This window comes from Hemiscyllium ocellatum, chromosome 2 (genome assembly GCF_020745735.1).
Source record: "Hemiscyllium ocellatum isolate sHemOce1 chromosome 2, sHemOce1.pat.X.cur, whole genome shotgun sequence".
Taxonomy (NCBI): Eukaryota; Metazoa; Chordata; class Chondrichthyes; order Orectolobiformes; family Hemiscylliidae; genus Hemiscyllium; species Hemiscyllium ocellatum.
Window position 1 is genome coordinate 132,715,801 of NC_083402.1, and position 17,900 is coordinate 132,733,700.

At 38.4% G+C, this 17,900-nt stretch overlaps 1 protein-coding gene across 1 annotated transcript in view; it reads right to left on the reverse strand.

Moving 5' to 3' along the window:
- Nucleotides 1-17,900, reverse strand: part of LOC132829009 (ephrin type-A receptor 5-like) — a 331,532-nt gene that overhangs the window by 159,304 nt on the left and 154,328 nt on the right. The window contains exon 4 of the mRNA XM_060846273.1: nt 5,234-5,389. Coding sequence (XP_060702256.1) covers nt 5,234-5,389 — 156 coding nt within the window. The remainder of the gene's footprint in view (nt 1-5,233; nt 5,390-17,900) is intronic.

Consider the following 17,900-nt stretch of genomic DNA (forward strand, 5'->3'; position numbering starts at 1 on the left):
CGCAGCAAATACCTCACTAGTTCTGCCAACCAGTTTAGTCTGAACTAGCATTACCCATAAATCCTCAGACCACTTCATCTGTTGAGCCAATTTTTCAAATGAAATAAAGAAGGCTTCAACATTTTTCTCATCAAAATGTGGTAGAGTTTTGACACGTTTGTATATATCACTACCTTCTCTTTTAATATTCATCCTGTTAACCTGACATTACTGACTAAATTGCAACTTCTCAAGTTCAAATTCTCTCTTTTTTGTCTCTCCCTCTGTTTTCTCCATCTCTTTGCTCAGCTAAGAACATGCTCTCTTGCTTTTATTCTCACTTTCTCTCTCTCGTCTCTCTTTCTCTTTCTCTCTCCCTCTCTTGTCTCTCCCTTTCTCTTTCTCTTTCTCTCTCTGTTTATCTTTGAACTCCATTTTCCTCAATTGTAATTTAATTTTTTTCTACCTCTACTGCACTTGTCTGTTTCTCTGATACACCGAAGTGTTTGAGTAATTCCCTGACAATTTCAGCTTTACTTTTGTCCTTGGTGAAACCCAAATCGAACTTATTGGCTAATTCCTTCTAAACTTTCTTGGCAAATTTGAGAATCATCTTCAAATCCCAGAACCTCGTTAGCCATTTTAAGAGCCATTTCTCTCACTTTTAATTGAATCAACTACAAGTCACTGCAGTTAAACAGATTGTATCACCTATGTTTTATTTAAAGGTCCAGGACACTGATCTGCAAGTGTTTAACTCTGCTGTGACTTTTCATAGACCCAAATCTATTCAAATCTGTCTAAACCAGTTCAAATTTCAATGATAAGCCACCAAGCTGTTTCAACATGGGGTAAACCCTCCTGCTTAATGTAAACCTGTAACACAGATAAGATTTATCCCGTGCAGCAATCTGTGAAAATTTGAGATGCCAAGAACTATTTAAAATAAAAATTAACAACTTTGTTTCTTAAAGTAAAACAGAGAATAATTAACTCATAAATATTTACAACTCCTTCCTCTAACCTATCGTTTACTTCCCCTTCTATAATGCTAATCCAATAAAACCCCCGATTAAGATTTACCAAAAATTCAAATTTAAAAACCAGCCAGCTGTCGAATCTTCTCTTTGTATCTTCCTCTGTAGATTTGCTCTCCAGGTCATTGTCAATGTTTTTAACTCTGTGCAAGCTCCTTCTCTGGACAGGTACCTCTCAGAGCCTATATCTGTTGGTCTTTTGGCAGTTCTCCTCCCCAAATGTTCAATTTTCCCTGGTCTTTTACCCCCAAAGCATGGGATAATTTCATTGGTTTTAATATTGCCAGTGTTTGAAATTCAAACTTGATTGGAGGTTGGTGTTTTGGGGTATAATTTAAACTGATTGGCAGAATGTGAATTTGTTTTTGTCCCCAGGCAACCCAGCCAATGCTAGCTGTTCTGAACCAAACGTTACAGTGTAAATTCTCCAGCATTCTCTGTGCTTCTCTAAGTCCTTGCAAGCTTTCAACTTTCTTAAAAATGCAGTACCCCTTACCCTTCATAACAATATTTAAAATAGAGATAGGTAAGTTCCTATTTGCCAAGAGCATCAAATGTTATGAGGTAAAAAGCAAGAAAATGGGGTTGAAAAACCTATCATCCATGATTGAATGGCAGTGCACTCAGTGGGCTGAATGGCCTAATTTCTGATCCCTTGTCTTATGGAGTTTGAGCAGAAAGCGAATTCGGTTCAGTGATAGTGTCCTTACCTAGTGACAGCTGATCTAATCCAGTCTAGTTCCTGAGCAGCGGAACTGAGCCAGGAAGCAAACCCACCGTGGCTTCTGAAACCTTTCTTGTCCTCTTACTATTCCCCACAAAAGTCCTGACTCCCCTGCCACCCATTCCTCATGCTCTGTCAGACAGGGCCATGTAAAATTTGACCCATATGGCTATCCTCTGAATATCAACATCTGCCAGTTTTCCACGTTGTATATTCTACTCATCTATTTTTCCTACCAAAGTGTATTAATTCACCTTTTTCAAGAGTACACTGCACCCTTCAACTTATTACCCAATCACTTAACCTGCCCATTATGAGTACGTTGAAACATATTTTAGACAAAAAATCTACTTAAAGACAGCAAAGAACGAAACTTATTTTTTTATAAAATCAATGACCTACTTATTCAAGCGTACAGGAGGAATTCTGCAATTTTACATTGCATTTATAAAGACCTTTTGACTTACCAATTTTAATGCTGACTTTTCATAAGGCTGATAAAACAACCATTTATTTTGTCAATATTTTCAATGTTGATCTGTATTTGCCTGAATTGTTTTTACAAAATCCAAATTCAGATAAAAGAATAGCAACACTCCCAGTGATAGCATTAGTGACCTGAATTTTCACCAAGTTGGAACTATTCTAGAATCATTTAAAAATGGAGAGCAACATTGGGGATTCCCAACCCCATTCCTGGCTCCCATAATTTTCGTAAATGTGGAAAAAGGATGCAGGTACTGAGCTCACTGCCTAGATGGTTCTATACATTGTCTAGTCCCCTACAATTTTTGGGGAGTATGGCGACCTTTCAAAATCCATAGTTCATGACCCCTCAAACAGGTAATAAAACATAGTATGGATTCAGGAAACGTTGGAAAGATAAGTTCAAAAACATTTTCCGTATCTCCATGTCCCCTCCACGCCAACTCATCCCTATTGAATCTATGACTGTGTAAAAATGTCAATCAGACTGACCATTAAGGTATCAATAACAGAGGTATCTGATACTTCATACTTCATAATCTTGTACAAATCTGCAATGAGACATTGAAAAAAAGTCTATCACAGTAACAATCATTTATTATAACAACTTAATGATCTCCATCAAAAAGCCAAAATTCTCTCCAAATGGAAAAGCAAAGTCCACTAAGGTGATCCTTTTATCAATGTGAACTTTCAGCTGTGTGAAGTATTTGAAACCTCTCTCATTTATTCAATTGTCTGTGAGTTGTTTGGGTATAGCTGGCTTGCCTAGTATTTATTGCCCACCTTTCATGCCTTGGAGAATGAGGTGGTGAGCTGCTTTCTTGAACTGCTGCAGTCTTTTAGGGTGTTATACATGTTAGGAAGAGATTTGCAGGATTTTAACCGAAAGAAAGAGAAGAAATGGTAACATACATCCAAAGCAGGATGATGTGTGGCTTGGAGGGAACTTGCAGACGGTGGTGTTCTATGTATCTGTTACTCTTATCCATTAAGGTGGTAGTGTCTCAGGCTTACAAAGTGCTTGCAGAATTACTGCAGTGCTTCTTAAATATGGTACACTCTGCTGCCATTGGTCATCAATGGTCAAGGCATGAATGCTGAAGATCATGAATAGCGTATTAATAATGTGGACTGCTTAGTTCTGGATATAGCACTGTTACAGATGCATTCACCAGGTAAGTGGAAGCTATTCTGTCACATTCCTGAATTGTGCCTTGTAGATGGGAGGAAGGAACTGAGAAGACAGGAAGTGAGTTACTTGCTTGAGTCTCTGCTTCTATTACACAATACTATGGTCATGAGTAGTACCTAGGATATTGACAGTAGGGGATCCAATGATGGTACTGCAGAGTTGCAGACCTGTTATGGAAGAGAAGGAGCCCATTTGGCCAAATGTGTCTACATTGGCTACCTGGGAATTATGACTTGGTGCCAATTTCCTACATATTGCACATTGCCTATATTTAAATAATCATTTAACGCCATCTTGTATACTTCAGTCTAACCTGATTCCATTGAACTTCCAGGCTGTGTATTCCAGACACTAATTGCTCACTGTGTAGGTAGGCTTTTTTTTGTCCCCCCTCTCATGTCACACTTTCTTCATTTGCAATATAGTTTCTATCTATGCCCACAGGTCCTCCAAACTTACAAACAAGAACAGTTTCTTCCTATCAACTATTTCCTGACAGATCATAATATTGTAATTTTCTATTAGATACCATCTAAGCCTTCTCTTCTCCAATATATCCACAGAACTGAAGTTATAACTGAAGGAATAGAGTGTAAAAGTAGGGAGGTGTTGATGCAGGTGTGCAAGCGGTTAGTGGGAGTGTACCTAGAATAATGTGCATAATCTTGGTCTCTTTACTTTGAGGATAGATGTTGTTTTATTGGAGACAGTTCAGAGGAGAGTCGCAAGATTGATTCCAAAGATGAGGGATTTTTTTTATCAAAAAAGATTAAGCAGTTCAGGTCTATATTCTCTGGAGTTTAGAAGAATGAGAGGAGATTGAATGAAGTTGCATAAAATGCTAAAGGATGTTGACAAAGTAGTTGTAAAAAGGAATTTTTCTCATGTAGGGGCAATCTAGAATGAGAGCTCATAGTTTTAGGATATGAGGGAGCAGATTTAAAACAGAAATGAGCAGAAATTACTTCTCTCAAAGGTTTGTGAATCTGTAAAATTTACTACCCAGAGTGTGGTAGATGCTGAGACACTGGATAAATTTAAGGAGGAGATAGACAGATTTTCAACTTCTAATGGTTGAAAGGTCAAGCAGAATGGCCAGAAAAGGTTAAGTACAACCAAGAAGAGATCAGCCGTAATGGTACAGCCAGTTTGAGGGGCCGAATTGGTTACTAGTCCTACTACTCCTATGATTTATGTTCTTATGTTAAGTTCCTCATCCCCAGAACCATTCTTAAAAATGTGTTTTGCACCCTCTCTAATGCATTCAAATTCTTTCCAAAGAATGGCACACAAAACTGCACAGAATATTCCAGTTGAGACCATTAAGTGGCCATGAATTGACCATCTAATCACATTAATTAATGATGAGTCAAGATGAGTCACTTAATTGCTGAGGTGATGAGAAAGGAAGCTAATATCTCTCCATGAAAAAAATATCCGTTATTTGCCTATCTCATTACATTCCACACCAGCTCCAGGGAGGGGACAATCAAGACCATTAAGTCTGAGTATTCACCAATTAAACAATCTATCCTCATTACAATGATAAAGGACAGAGTGACAAGAGATGACACCTTACTACTGAAGCTTGCCTTCTCTTCAAAGATGCTGCCAGACCTGCTGTGTTTGTCTAGCAATTTCTGTTTTTGTTTCAGATCTTCAACATCCACAGGTCTTTGTTTTATGATAATGAGACTTGTCTATTGTAGACTTTACAGTCCATTCAATTGTTTATGTTTACATTCCATGTTAAAATTTGAGAATAAATTAATATCACAGTAATAATTTTATGAGGTTATAAGATTTACTTACTTGTGCAGGCCATTGAAGGAGGGTCATTATCTCTCCGAAAGTAGTTTTCCATACAATGACAGAAAACTGATCCCTTGTCATATGTATAACTGTAGGGAGGACACTTGCTGCAGGACAGGCTATATGGTGAGGCCTTAAAGAATCCTGGCTGACAAACTGTAGAAATTAAACAAATGACAAGGATTTCAATGAAACTCACCAAACAGCTGTTCAATATTTTTAATATGCACTATTTCCTTTTATACAAGCCATATGAGAACATTATTCCATTTAGAATAACATCCACCTTTGACATAAATATACAGTGCTTGTAAGTATTTCAGTGCAGTCAATACTGAATTGTGGTGTTAGTTTTTATGATCTTGGCTGCACAAGCAAACAACTTATATCTGAGATATGTTAAACCTACACATAACATAAAGTTGTGTCATTACAATAATTTGTTTCACAGTTATATGGATATTTTCTCAGGTGTATAAATCAAGAGAATACTGAAAGCTTGGGATAAAAATTGATTTGCATAGTATCTTTCAGGCCCTCAATACCCCAAAATATTTTAGACACAGTTAAGTACTTTTTGAAGTACAGTTCCTGTCACAATATGCCAAAGGTCTACACTTTCTGTTATTTCTTCAAAGATCCAATAGAAAGGGAATATTCAGAAAATATAATCAAATTAATATATCTTGATTATCAAAAGTCTTATTTTGAATAAGTATCATCATGACCATGTCATTATAATACTGCATATTTTATAAAGAAGGCTAATTTGATTTCTTTAAAATAATAGACGCACATAAGAAAGGGCTTCCAGGATTCACATAAAACTCCCTTTTAATTCATGGTCAGACAAAAGTAGATAGACTGATATGCTATCTCACAATCAACAGAGCCTATTTAGAAATTAATTAAACTCATTGACAACAAAATGGGTCCTTGAAGGTGTAAGAATTGAAGACTTCTTAGACAAGCAAAAGAATGAAAGAAAATCCCTCAAGGGATTCCAGAATAGTTGACTTTGCCTTGTGGGATATGATTCAATAAATGTTCACATAGCAACCATTTTAAATTTGATCTACCTCAGAGTCTGTGCCATACTATTTCAAAACAGAAATCTCCAGCAAAGCCTGAGACAACATTCCCACAGAAGAGATTTCTCACGTCAAGAGAAAGGTTCTTCAGAAATCAGCCATAGTTCTATTGAAAGAGACCAGACAATCTGCAATGCACTAACCACAGAACGAGTGACGATCAGGAAATCTCTCACACCCTGGTGCTCAAAACATGCTCTACCCAGAGTCTATCTGTGAAAGTAATTCAACTGAAGAAACAAACATTTATGCTAAATCCTGACATTGTCTTCAACCTAAAAATAGAAAATGCTGGAAAAGCTCAACAGGTCTGGCAGTATCTGTGGAGAGAGATCAGAGTTAACTGTTTGTGTTGAGTGACACTTCCACAGAATTTTGTCTCCAGCAATTTCAATTGCTCCTCGGATGCTGCCTGACCTGCTGTGCTTACTCAGCACCAACACTTTTTGACTCTGCTGAAAGTTACAAAGTTAAACTATAATTGTTGTAATTATATAAACTACAGATACAAATATTTAAAAGTGTGTGCAGATAAAGATCAATAACAATTCAGGTTTTTAACATTGCAGGCTTGTTACTTGCTTGAAGATCCTTCATTCTGAAGGAAAGGGCTTGAAGACAATAAAAACTGCTGGAAAACAAATTTCAGGAAAAGAAGTTCTGAGAAAGTGTCACTCAACCCAAACAGTTAACTCTGATCTCTCTCTGAGATACTGCCAGACCTGCTGAGCTTTTCCAGCAATTTCTATTTTTGTGTCTGATTTGTAGCATCCACAGTTCATTCAGTTTTTATTGTCTTCAAAGCCTTCCCCTCAGAATGAGGGATCTTCAAGCAAGCAATAAGCCTGCAATGTCCAAGAACTGAATTGGTGTTAATCTTTATCTGCATATACTTTTTGATATTTGTATCTGTAGTTTATCTAATAACAAAGATTACAGGTTTACTTTATAACTTTCAACATAATCAAAAAGCACAGCAGATCAGGCAGCATCTGAGGAGCAGAAGAGTCAATGTTCCTGGCAAAAGCCCTTCATCAAGAATGCAGGAGGAAAGGGGGCTGAGAGATAAATAGGAGGGTGAAGGTGGGGCTGGGGCAGAAGGTAAGTGGGATGGTGATAGGTAGATGCAGGTGGGAGGTAATTGTGATAGATCATTGGGGAGGGTGGAGTGGATAGGTGGGAAAGGCCATGGACAGGTGGAATAGTTCAAGAAGGTGGTGCCGGTGGACTGTTGAATTTGGGATGAGGTGGGGGAAGGAGAGATTTGGAAACTGGTGAAGTTAATGATGATGCCATGTGGTTGGAGGGTCCCAAGGCGGAAGTTGAGGCATTCTTCCTTCAGTTAGCAAATGGCTTTGATTTGACGGTGGAGGAGGCCCAGGATTTGCATGTCCTTCGGAGAGTGACGGTGGTGGAAGGGGCGAGGGGGTGAAGGGGGGGGGAAGGTTGAAGTGGTTAGCCACAAGGCAACGGGGTTGGTTGGTATTCCCCTGATGTAGAGGAAAACACATCAAGAGCAACGGATGTGCAGGAAAAACCCTTCCCACTGACCTATCACAATGACCTCCCATCTGCATCCACCTGGTACCATCCAACCTACCTTTCCCCCAGCCACACCCCCACCCCCACTTAACCCTCAACCCCCTTCCCCCTCCTTATTCATGATAAAGGGTATGCTCCTGCTCTGCGGATGCTGCCTGACCTGCTGTGCTTTTTGACTTTGATTCTCCAGCCTCTGCAGTCCTCAGTTTCTCTAACTTTCAGCATCGGTTGTGCAAATAAACTAATGTTTGATCTGATTTAAAACTCAAGCCTTGTTGGTTATTTTTAAATTGGAACACTAAAACCTAAAAAGGAATCTAAGGAAGCAAAATAATTCACGATTCATTAAAGCACATTGTGGACACTTCTGGTATTCTTGGCAGACCTGCATAGCAGACGTTCCATTTTTAAAAAAATACAGCATCGGGATGAGGCAATCTTCTTATAAGCCTGGGAATAGGCTACATAACTTTACAACTGCAGGAGAACTAGGAAAATCAAAAAGAACTGGATAATGCATTGCATGTAATGTATTTGTATTTTCAAATGTCTTATGATAAGTTACAAAGTATTAGACAGATAAACAAGGTTAGAACAAGTAGCAGAATGGTTTGGAAGTTAGCCATAAAATATAAAGTACAGCAAGGCATAGAAGGCAGCTTCTCCAACTGGAAGAAGTTGAAAAGTGGTCTTCCAGATACCAATGCTGTGACCACCTTAGTTCATCATTTACATTACCACAAGTCTTGAGGAAGATCTATAATATTCTAAAATGTTGGACACGATAAACATAGAGAACTTATTTCTAATTGCTGAGATTAGAACTAGGAGTTAAATAAAAGGAAAAGGCTAGTAGTACTTTAACTGGTTAGATGAAGGAGGCTGGGGAAGGCTCATGTGGCACATATATTCTACCTGGATCCTGTGGATCAAAAGACCTGTTTCATGCCATCAATATGATGTGAAAGCCCTCTAAGACGCAAGAATAAAAATTCACCTGCTTCTGAATTTTCTTTGATTTCCATAACCTTCATTACAGTCAGAAGGAGCAGTAATTTGGCGAGCCTATGGATGTAACTTTTATTCTTTCATGTGATGTAGACAGCTTTGACAGGGCCAGAATGTTTTGTGAATAACCAACCTGTTGGTTAATGGCTAACCACATGTCTGTGGATCCGGAGTCCCACGAAGTCTAGGTGAGGTAGGGATGACAGATTTCCTAACTACATAAGCATTAGTCAATCAGGTGAGTTTTCAATCTATTCAATGATAGTTACATTGATTAGCTTTCAATTCTAACCTAAGTTAAAATTCCACCAGGTGCCATGATGGTATTTGAATTAGTGGCCTCAGAACATCATCATGGGCCCTTAGATTATTACTGCAGACAACGAATGCTGGAGATCACAGAGGGTCAGACAGTGTCCATGGACAGAGAGCAAGCTAATGTTTCGTGTCTGGATGATTCTTCATCAGAGCTAAAGTGAAGTGACCAGGGGCAGCATTTATGTTATAGTTGGGTTGGGGAGGTGTGTGTGAGGGTGGTAGGATGCAGAGTGCTGGGGGAGAAAATATGCTAATTAGATGCTGCTAGTTCAGGTTAAGTATGAGAATGGCAGAATAATTGTATGCCTAACTGCCAGACTTGAAAGAATGGACAGTCCCACTGAGGTGAGGGAGAGAGGATATGGTGACAGAGAATGTAACAAGTAAAGCTAAAAGAAAGGGAAGAAGTGGGACTATTTTTTAGTGACATTCCCATTACGCCAGTCCAATACTCTCTACAATTCCTACCTGTCTACCCAAAACCTGCTATCAACTTGATGCTTTCTGAAGTGCTGGGCCCAACCTCAGAGACAGTTGAGAATCAGAATAATTCCATTTGATTCTGGTCAACCTTTCTGTGTCACAATACCATAGATACATTTCAAGAGATGTCATTTCAGTTGGTCATTTGATAGCTGATGGCTGCTTAGATTCCTCTACTGGAATGGTAATCTAGGACTTCCTGCGGCATAGGTACAGAAGCAGGCCATTCGGCCTCTTGAGTCTGTTCTGCTATTTAATGGGAACATGGTTGATCTATGGCTGAACTCCAGACACCTGCCTTTGGCCCATATCCCTTATAACTTTGTTAACAAAAATTTATCTATCTCAGATTTAAAACTAACCACTGATCTATATCCACAGCCATTGGAGAAGAGTTCTAAATTTTTTGTGTGGTGCAGTGGTAGTGTCCCTACCTCTGGAGTAGGAGGCTAGGGTTCAAGTACAACCTTCTCCAAAGGTGTGTCATAATATCACTGAACAGGTTTATTAGAAAATATCTTGGAACTGCAAGTCTTGTTTAAGAAGAATCCTATTAAAAAATTTAAAAATCTGAAAGATATTGTAGCCCACTCAGGCAACAGAGAAACTCATTGATGAGATGAGCTAGCTTTTGGATTAGTCCTATTTTCAGTTTTGGTAGCTCTTCTGATGAAACAGATCTTTTGTTTTGTTTTACCAATCTTATATGCTTCACAAGGAGAAAGTGAGAACTGCAGATGCTGAAATCAGAGTCGAGAGCGTGGTGCTGGAAAAGCACAGCAGGTCAGGCAACATCCAAGGAGCAGGAGAATTGACAATTCCTTCATCAGGAGTCAGCCTCATTCCTGAAGAAGGGCTTATGCCTGAAACATTGATTCTCCTGTTCCTCGAATGCTGCCTGACCTGCTCTGCTTTTCCAGCACCACGCTCTCGACTTAGATGCTTCACAGTTCACAGAAGCTGTAAATTAAGGCATATCAAAATCATTCTGCTGCCTTCATCTAATTACTCTTCAGGCTTTCCTGGAATGCTATTCAGTAAACCTACACAAAATAAATTCCTCTCTGATGGAATTTGTTTCATCCCAGTGTCTTCTCAACATTTTCTGTACAAGGCACACAACTCACCCAGACTCTTATTCAACCATCTTGGCAGTCCACGTTGCCTATGTACTTTAACACAATTATTGACAGGAAAATCAATGAGTGGCATCAGTGCTTTTTTCAATCATGAGCTGGTAGGACTTTCTGGAGTTAATGGACCAGGATAAACTCATTCACAGCGCCTTTAAAACAAATGAGCATGCACCAGGGAATGGGAACCGGCTGTTATGGAATTTATTCCATTTTATGAAATGGGTTGTCATAAAACTAGTCCCTTTTTTTGTCTGGAAGCTGTTCCTTGTCTCAAGGAGACTCTGTCCTTGATCTTTTTCAGAGGGGTAATAAACCAGACCAGGCTACAATCAGTCTGGTTTGGTATAGAGATGGAAAGGATTTTGAGAGGCCTTTTGTTTATTTGTAAACAAATGAGACTTCAGGCCAAAGTGGTCATGTTTTAGAAGTGACCTGGATAATGAAAGGGGAGTGGTCAGCTCTCTAGCTGAGCTGAGCTGAGCAGTTTTAGTTCAGTCTTGAACTGGGAATTTCAACATGGAGCTGTGTTGGAAACTCTCTCTCTTTTCTACCCTTCAACTTCAACCTGTAAGCATGTGTTCCATTTATACTGGGTTTTAAAGGGAGTTTGCTTATTGGGACTGTTATGTATATTTGGAACAGCATAATTAAGTCTAGTTGGATAGGTTGAGGTCTGTAGGGGTTCTTTATTCCATTCTTTGTGTTTTATTGTGCAATGTTGTGAATACATTTTTGGTCTGTCTTAAAATCTAGTTTATTCCTGATGAAGGGCTTTTGCCCGAAATGTCAATTTCGCTGCTCCTTGGATGCTGCCTGAACTGCTGTGTTCTTCTAGCACCACTAATCCTACTTAAAATCTAGTAGTCAACCTAGCTAACTTAATCCGGGTAATTTTCACTGTACAACTTACCGAAAAAAAACTGCCAAGTTTTGGTCTGTGGCTGCCTGCTTAAGAATGTTTTGAGTGATCTGGCTTACTCTATAACAGGGTACATTACTACTGTGAGCTACAGTTACATTCAAGGTTACCGCTGAAGAATCATTTTACACTGTGGACTAAACCTTAATATTATCTCTGTTAAAAAGTGTCTCAAAAATCAGGTCCAGCTGCAACTGTAGAGTATCAATCCCCAATGAACAGAAGCAAAATAGTGTGGATGTTGGAAATTTAAAACGAACACAGTAAATAGTGGAGAAATGCAGCAGGTCTGTGGAGAGTGAAACAGTAATGTTTCAAGGCCAACATGACTTGTTTTCACAACTTCAAGAATTTAAGAGTGCTCCAACACATAGGAGTGGAGGCAAAGGCAGTATGAGAAAAAAATCAATGTCAGGTTGTGTGACACATAATTCTCAAGATAAGAGATAAGAAAGAGGAAATTTTCCCCCTTCATTAACTATATTTCTCTATCTACAGATGCTGCCTGATCTACTGAGTATTTCGAAGACCTTTTTTATTAATTTGGGTGAATTTAAGATTATCACGTGGATTTGTTTTTCATGTATACATGCAACAATTTTTAATCAAAATCTACTGGCTGTATTAAACCATAAAGTGATATCTAGTCACTTTCCTTGGTGCAAATTTGGTTTCTTGCTTATGAATCCTATTCAATTACTTCTGCTAGAATACGCATGGGAGAATAAGGAAAGAATCTCAGCTACAATGTTGATGCACACAGAGAATTCTCACTGCCGGCATGTGTGACTATTGACCACTCGGGTAAGCCAATGTATGCCATCTCCCTTGATGGGTAACAGGAATCAAACAAATACATATGGGAAAAATATCTACACTAACTTAACCAGTACTCTGAAACTAAAAGGAAAATTTACTCTAAATTGATATTTTTATTTTCATGTAGTGGAATTTGACTTCTCGTCTATGTATGAATTGGAAGAACTTGTTACACATTCACAAGGCAAATATGAAATGCAACAATTTAAATTTTAGCACCAAGTTAGAAATTCAAATTCAGAGAGATATGGAATACATTAATGTCAGAGTTACCTCAAACAAGTACTTATTTCATTAATTCCTTTTAGCACTTGAGACTTTGTTTGGCTACAAGATATTTTCTTGCTAACTCTTTTTGCATGGTTCACACCTTCTGCTATATTTGCAGTGCTGTGTATAACAAACACTGGTAGCGCATATCCTGTGTGAAATGTTAAAGAAAAATATATTCGTTCAATGGTTATTATACAGCCAGTGGCAGTTCAGTGGCAAATCCTTTCTCTTTACATAGACACATTAATGTACCCAGTTTGATTAAGGCACTGGGATGAATGTTGAGTGTTAGTTTTGGAAAATTTTCAAGGATTCTGCCCATCTTTAACAAAGAGTGGATGTAGCAAGTACTAGTGACAGGTTTGAACATAAATAAGTTCAAAAGCTATAGAGTGGAATGGCAAATGCTTCTTCATAAAATATCATAACTGGATCTCTCAGAGCATCCAATTACCTGAATTATTTTCACATTGATCGCATTCTTAAGGTTAAATTGTTAGTAAAAAGGATTCAATTTTGTGATGTGTTCTACAGGGAAGGTGGAAGGCTTTCCCAGAAAAGATTAGCAACTCGGCACCAGACATGCTGTGTGAGAAATCCAGCATTTATTGATTACTGTCTGTTGTCACTTAACAGGCCTTAAAAATCAAGATCTCAATGTACAGGGTGCATTTTGGCTGTGTACAGGCAGCAGCTGTACTGCTTGGCTCTGCTTTCAATTCAATTGATTTTGAATGAGGGAAAAAATTAAACTAATGACAAGTTCAATATATTCTGTGAAATCAATTCATTCAAATTAAGACAATGCCTGCCTTCATGTTTTTATTGCTTGTGTGTTCAAATAAAACTAATTCGAAAGAACTGTTTACCTATTAAAAGAGAAGTCTATGATCAGTTTCTGTACTCTGGAGTGGTCTGACTTTTCATTAACTAACCCAAATTGGTTCTCCTATACAACCTAGCAAAAAACCTAATTTAGGGCTGTTATGAACTATCTCCTGAGTATACTTACGCAAGATAAATCTGGATCTACTTTTGCCTGAAGGTCCACTGTCAAAACTTATTCAGATCAATATTAACTTGTTTTGATTATTAGAGATTTTGATTATCAAGAATTATCAGAGATTTTTTTGTGAATATATAAAAGGAAAAGTTATCTGCTGCCCTCTGCTTCACATTAAGCTGAGTCCATCATGGTGAAATAAACCACAGTACTTCAAAACTGACCTGCGACTAAGAATAGTCTTCCAAGCTCATTATTTTTTAATTATAATCCTAAGGGGAAAATGAATCTCTACATTCGACTCAATGTCAGTAAGATGCCCACTTTAAGAGATATTATATTTTGATATGATACCAAATTAGAAATAGCTCAACCATTTAGGTTCATTCCTGAGGTCATTTAATTAGACCTCATTTATTTTATACCACATTCCTGGCAATGCTCCATATTCACTGTTAATCTGTCAATACAGTCTTTGGCACCACTGAGGCCTATCCATGATTCAGATCATTTATCAAATTGGCGAACACACAGTGTGCTCCTAATCCTCGGGAGATCTGAAGCTGAAGCAGACTGACAGAAGCAGTACCAATACTACTATAGCATCATGGTAGCACAGCTATGTTAGCAAAAGGCACAGGACGAAGCTTTGGTTACAGAATAGTCCATGGGAATATCTTATTTTCCAATTTAATATGTGGCTGATGTTAGATATGAGATGGAAAAGGTCTGAAAGAGTGAATCCTTGATTAAATGCAATAATCACCAGCCATTGTCATAATATTATGAGAATATGTGGATATAATTAAAGTAGGATTTTGGAGAAGACAGATTTAAGATTAGATCCTCCTAATAGTCTTTGCAGTAATGTTGCCCCTATTTCTCTCCACAGATGTTGCCAGACCTGCTGAGATTTTCCAGCAATTTCTGCTTTTGTTGAAGCAGATCAGTATTGGTCAATTTAGAGAAGTGATTGATTCTGACCTAACGTGGGAATTTTTTCATGAGACTTCATTAAAGCTGCAAGAGATGGGAAATTCTCCATTAAAGCCACAAATAGCAGAAAACCCCTCCAGAAAAGTAGCAAAACATGGGAGAACCACTATTACTACAAAATAGCAACCTACAAAGAAACTTTTTTTTTGTCAGGAAGATTTAATTTTAAAGATGGGCCAAATAGAATATAAAATTGGACATCCTGGAGAAAATAATTCTTGAGACATCGAATAGCTTCTAAATGGGAAATTATGGCAGAAGTTGAACAAGTAAATGCATTTGATGCATAACTGTGAATATGTAGATTATGTTGTTGCTCATCAAGGGATAAAATAAGAGACAAATTCAAAGAGGTATTGAAAGCCTCTGATGATTATTTCAATGTCAGAACTAATAGACTTCTTGAAAGAGCGAGATTAACTAAAGAATACAGCATCCGGAGGAAGTCACAGGTGACTTTATTAATGATCTCTACAGATTAATGGACTCTGGAGCCTCAATGTCAGAATCCAGGAGAGACAGATTTGTTAAAGGCATTACTGATGAATCTTTGTCAGGTTTGTTTTAGTCCAAAAAGAGCTGACTCTAATGAAAGCATTTACACGGTGACTGAACAGAGATTAGATGCAGCTCAGAACAATCCGAAGGAAAAAAGATTAAACTTGACACTGGAAACTTTCAGAATCCATTCATTTATTAAGGTGCAGACCACAAAGAACATATATGAGCAGCAATGCAGTGCGAGTCGATACCAGATAATAAGTCATTGTCAAATCATGAAGCAAACAGAAACCTAGCGAACCCACAAGCTTAGGAGATATGGGTGGCAGCACACATAACTATTGATATTGTACGTAGAAAGCAGTTTTCGAAAAAGGGTTTCAGCATCAATTAATGGTGAAAATTACAGAAACACATTTTATTCATCATCTGAAGTATAATAGTTCATGAAGGTAAATATAGCCAGACTGCAGTTTCATGAGAGCATTTGGTGATAAACCTTAACTTACAACATTGGAACCTGTTGCAGTTAACGAGAATAAGTGCTTGAATGAATCAAACCTGCAGAATTATGATGAGCCATAACAGATCATGTCAATCCCATTGCAAAAACATATTCTACTGTGCTTTTTGCACAATATGATTTTTTTTTTCCCAAACCTCTAAAAGCGAGCCCTGAAGAATACTGTCAATGCAGGAATCATAGGCAGAGCACTGAAGAGCTTATATATAGAAGACATTTATTTTTACAGCACTGGATGGTATATTCGGATTAATCATGTAAGATCCTAAAGTTTGTCAGTGTGTTTTTGTGCTCCAGTATGAACAAATCGGTTGTTTTATCGTTTTATGTCAAAATTAATTATTCATAAAAACATCTTTGTGTATATGCACAAATATAGTTCTTTTCTGAACATTTGGACATCAAGGAAACAAGCAAACATTGGAGTCTGACTCTATCCAAACAAACCAAACACATTTCTTACTAAAACAGGATTATACTAACATGCGTTTAAATCACTAAGAGGGTCTGATACCTGAATGGACCCCTAATTAACTTCAGCAAGAAGACCTCAGACAGTGGTCTTTCCCCGCTGTGCCTTGATGGCAGTAGCTCCATGCTTAAGTATGTCACTCAGCGCTTACTCCTGGGCCTTGGAGTGTCCCAGTCTGTAACACTCCACCAAGGTCAACTCCTTGTTCTGGAAGACCAACAAGCTTTAGGAAGACCAGGGCATCTTTCATCAAGTTGATGGTCCTCCAGTTGCAGTTGATGTTTGTTTCGGTGTGCGTCTTGGGGAACAGACCAGAGAGTGGAGTGTTTTGGAGTACTTTGACTGGAAATACTATAATCCGAGTACTTAACTAGAAATACTATAGTTTAAGTAGTTTGAATAAGTTAGTTTTTATCTAATATGTGCAGGATGGTTTCCTGACACAGTATGTAGACAGGCCAACAAGGGGCGAGGCCACTTTGAATTTGGTATTGGGTAATGAACCTGGCCAGGTGTTAGATTTGGAGGTAGGTGAGCACTTTGGTGATAGTGACCACAATTTGGTTATGTTAACTTTAGCGATGGAAAGAGATAGGTATATACCACAGGGCAAGAGTTATTGCTGGGGGGAAAGGCAATCATGATGTAATTAGGCAAGATTTAGGATACATAGGATGGGAAAGGAAACTGCAAAAGATGGGCACAATTGAAATGTGGAGCTATTCAAAGAATAGCTACTGCGTGTCCTTGCTAAGTATATATTTGTCAGGCAGGGAGGAAGTAGTTGAGCAAGGGAGCGAGAGTGATCGAGAAGTTGAATCTCTTGTCGAGAGGAAGAAGAAGGCTTATGTTAGGATGAGATGTGATGGCTCAGTTAGGGCACTTGAGAGTTACATGTTAGCCAGGAAAGACCTAAAGAAAGAGCTAAGAAGAGCCAGGAGTGGATGAGAAGTCGTTGGCAGATAGGATCAAGGAAAACCCTAAAGCTTTCTTTTGGTATATCAGGAATTAAAGAATGACTAGAGAAAGAATAGGTCCAATCAAGGATAGTAGTGGGAAGTTGTGCATGGAGTCTGAGGAGATAGGGGAAGTGCTAAATGAATATTTTTTGTCAGTATTCATATGGAAAAAGACAACGTTGTCGAGGAGAATATTGAGATACAGGCTATTAGACTAAATGGGATTGAGGGTCACAAAGAGGAGGTGTTAGCAATTCTGGAAAGTGTGAAAATAGATAAGTCCCCTGGGCCAGATGAGATTTATCCTAGGATTCTCTGGGAAGCCAGGGAGGAGATTGCAGTGCCTTTGGCTTTGATCTTTATGTCGTCATTGTCTACACGAGTAGTGCCAGAAGACTGGAGGATAGCAAACATTGTCCCCTTGGTCAAGAAGGGGAGTAGAGACAACCCCAATAATTATAAAACAGTGAGTCTTACTTCGGTTGTGGGTAAGCGTTGGAAAAGGATAAAAATGTAGGAAAGATAGGCTTCAGATTGTTTCCACAGGTTGGTGCAACATCGAGGGCTGAAGGGCCTGTTTTCCACTGTAATGTTCCATGTTCGAGAGTCCTGTGTCATAGACCT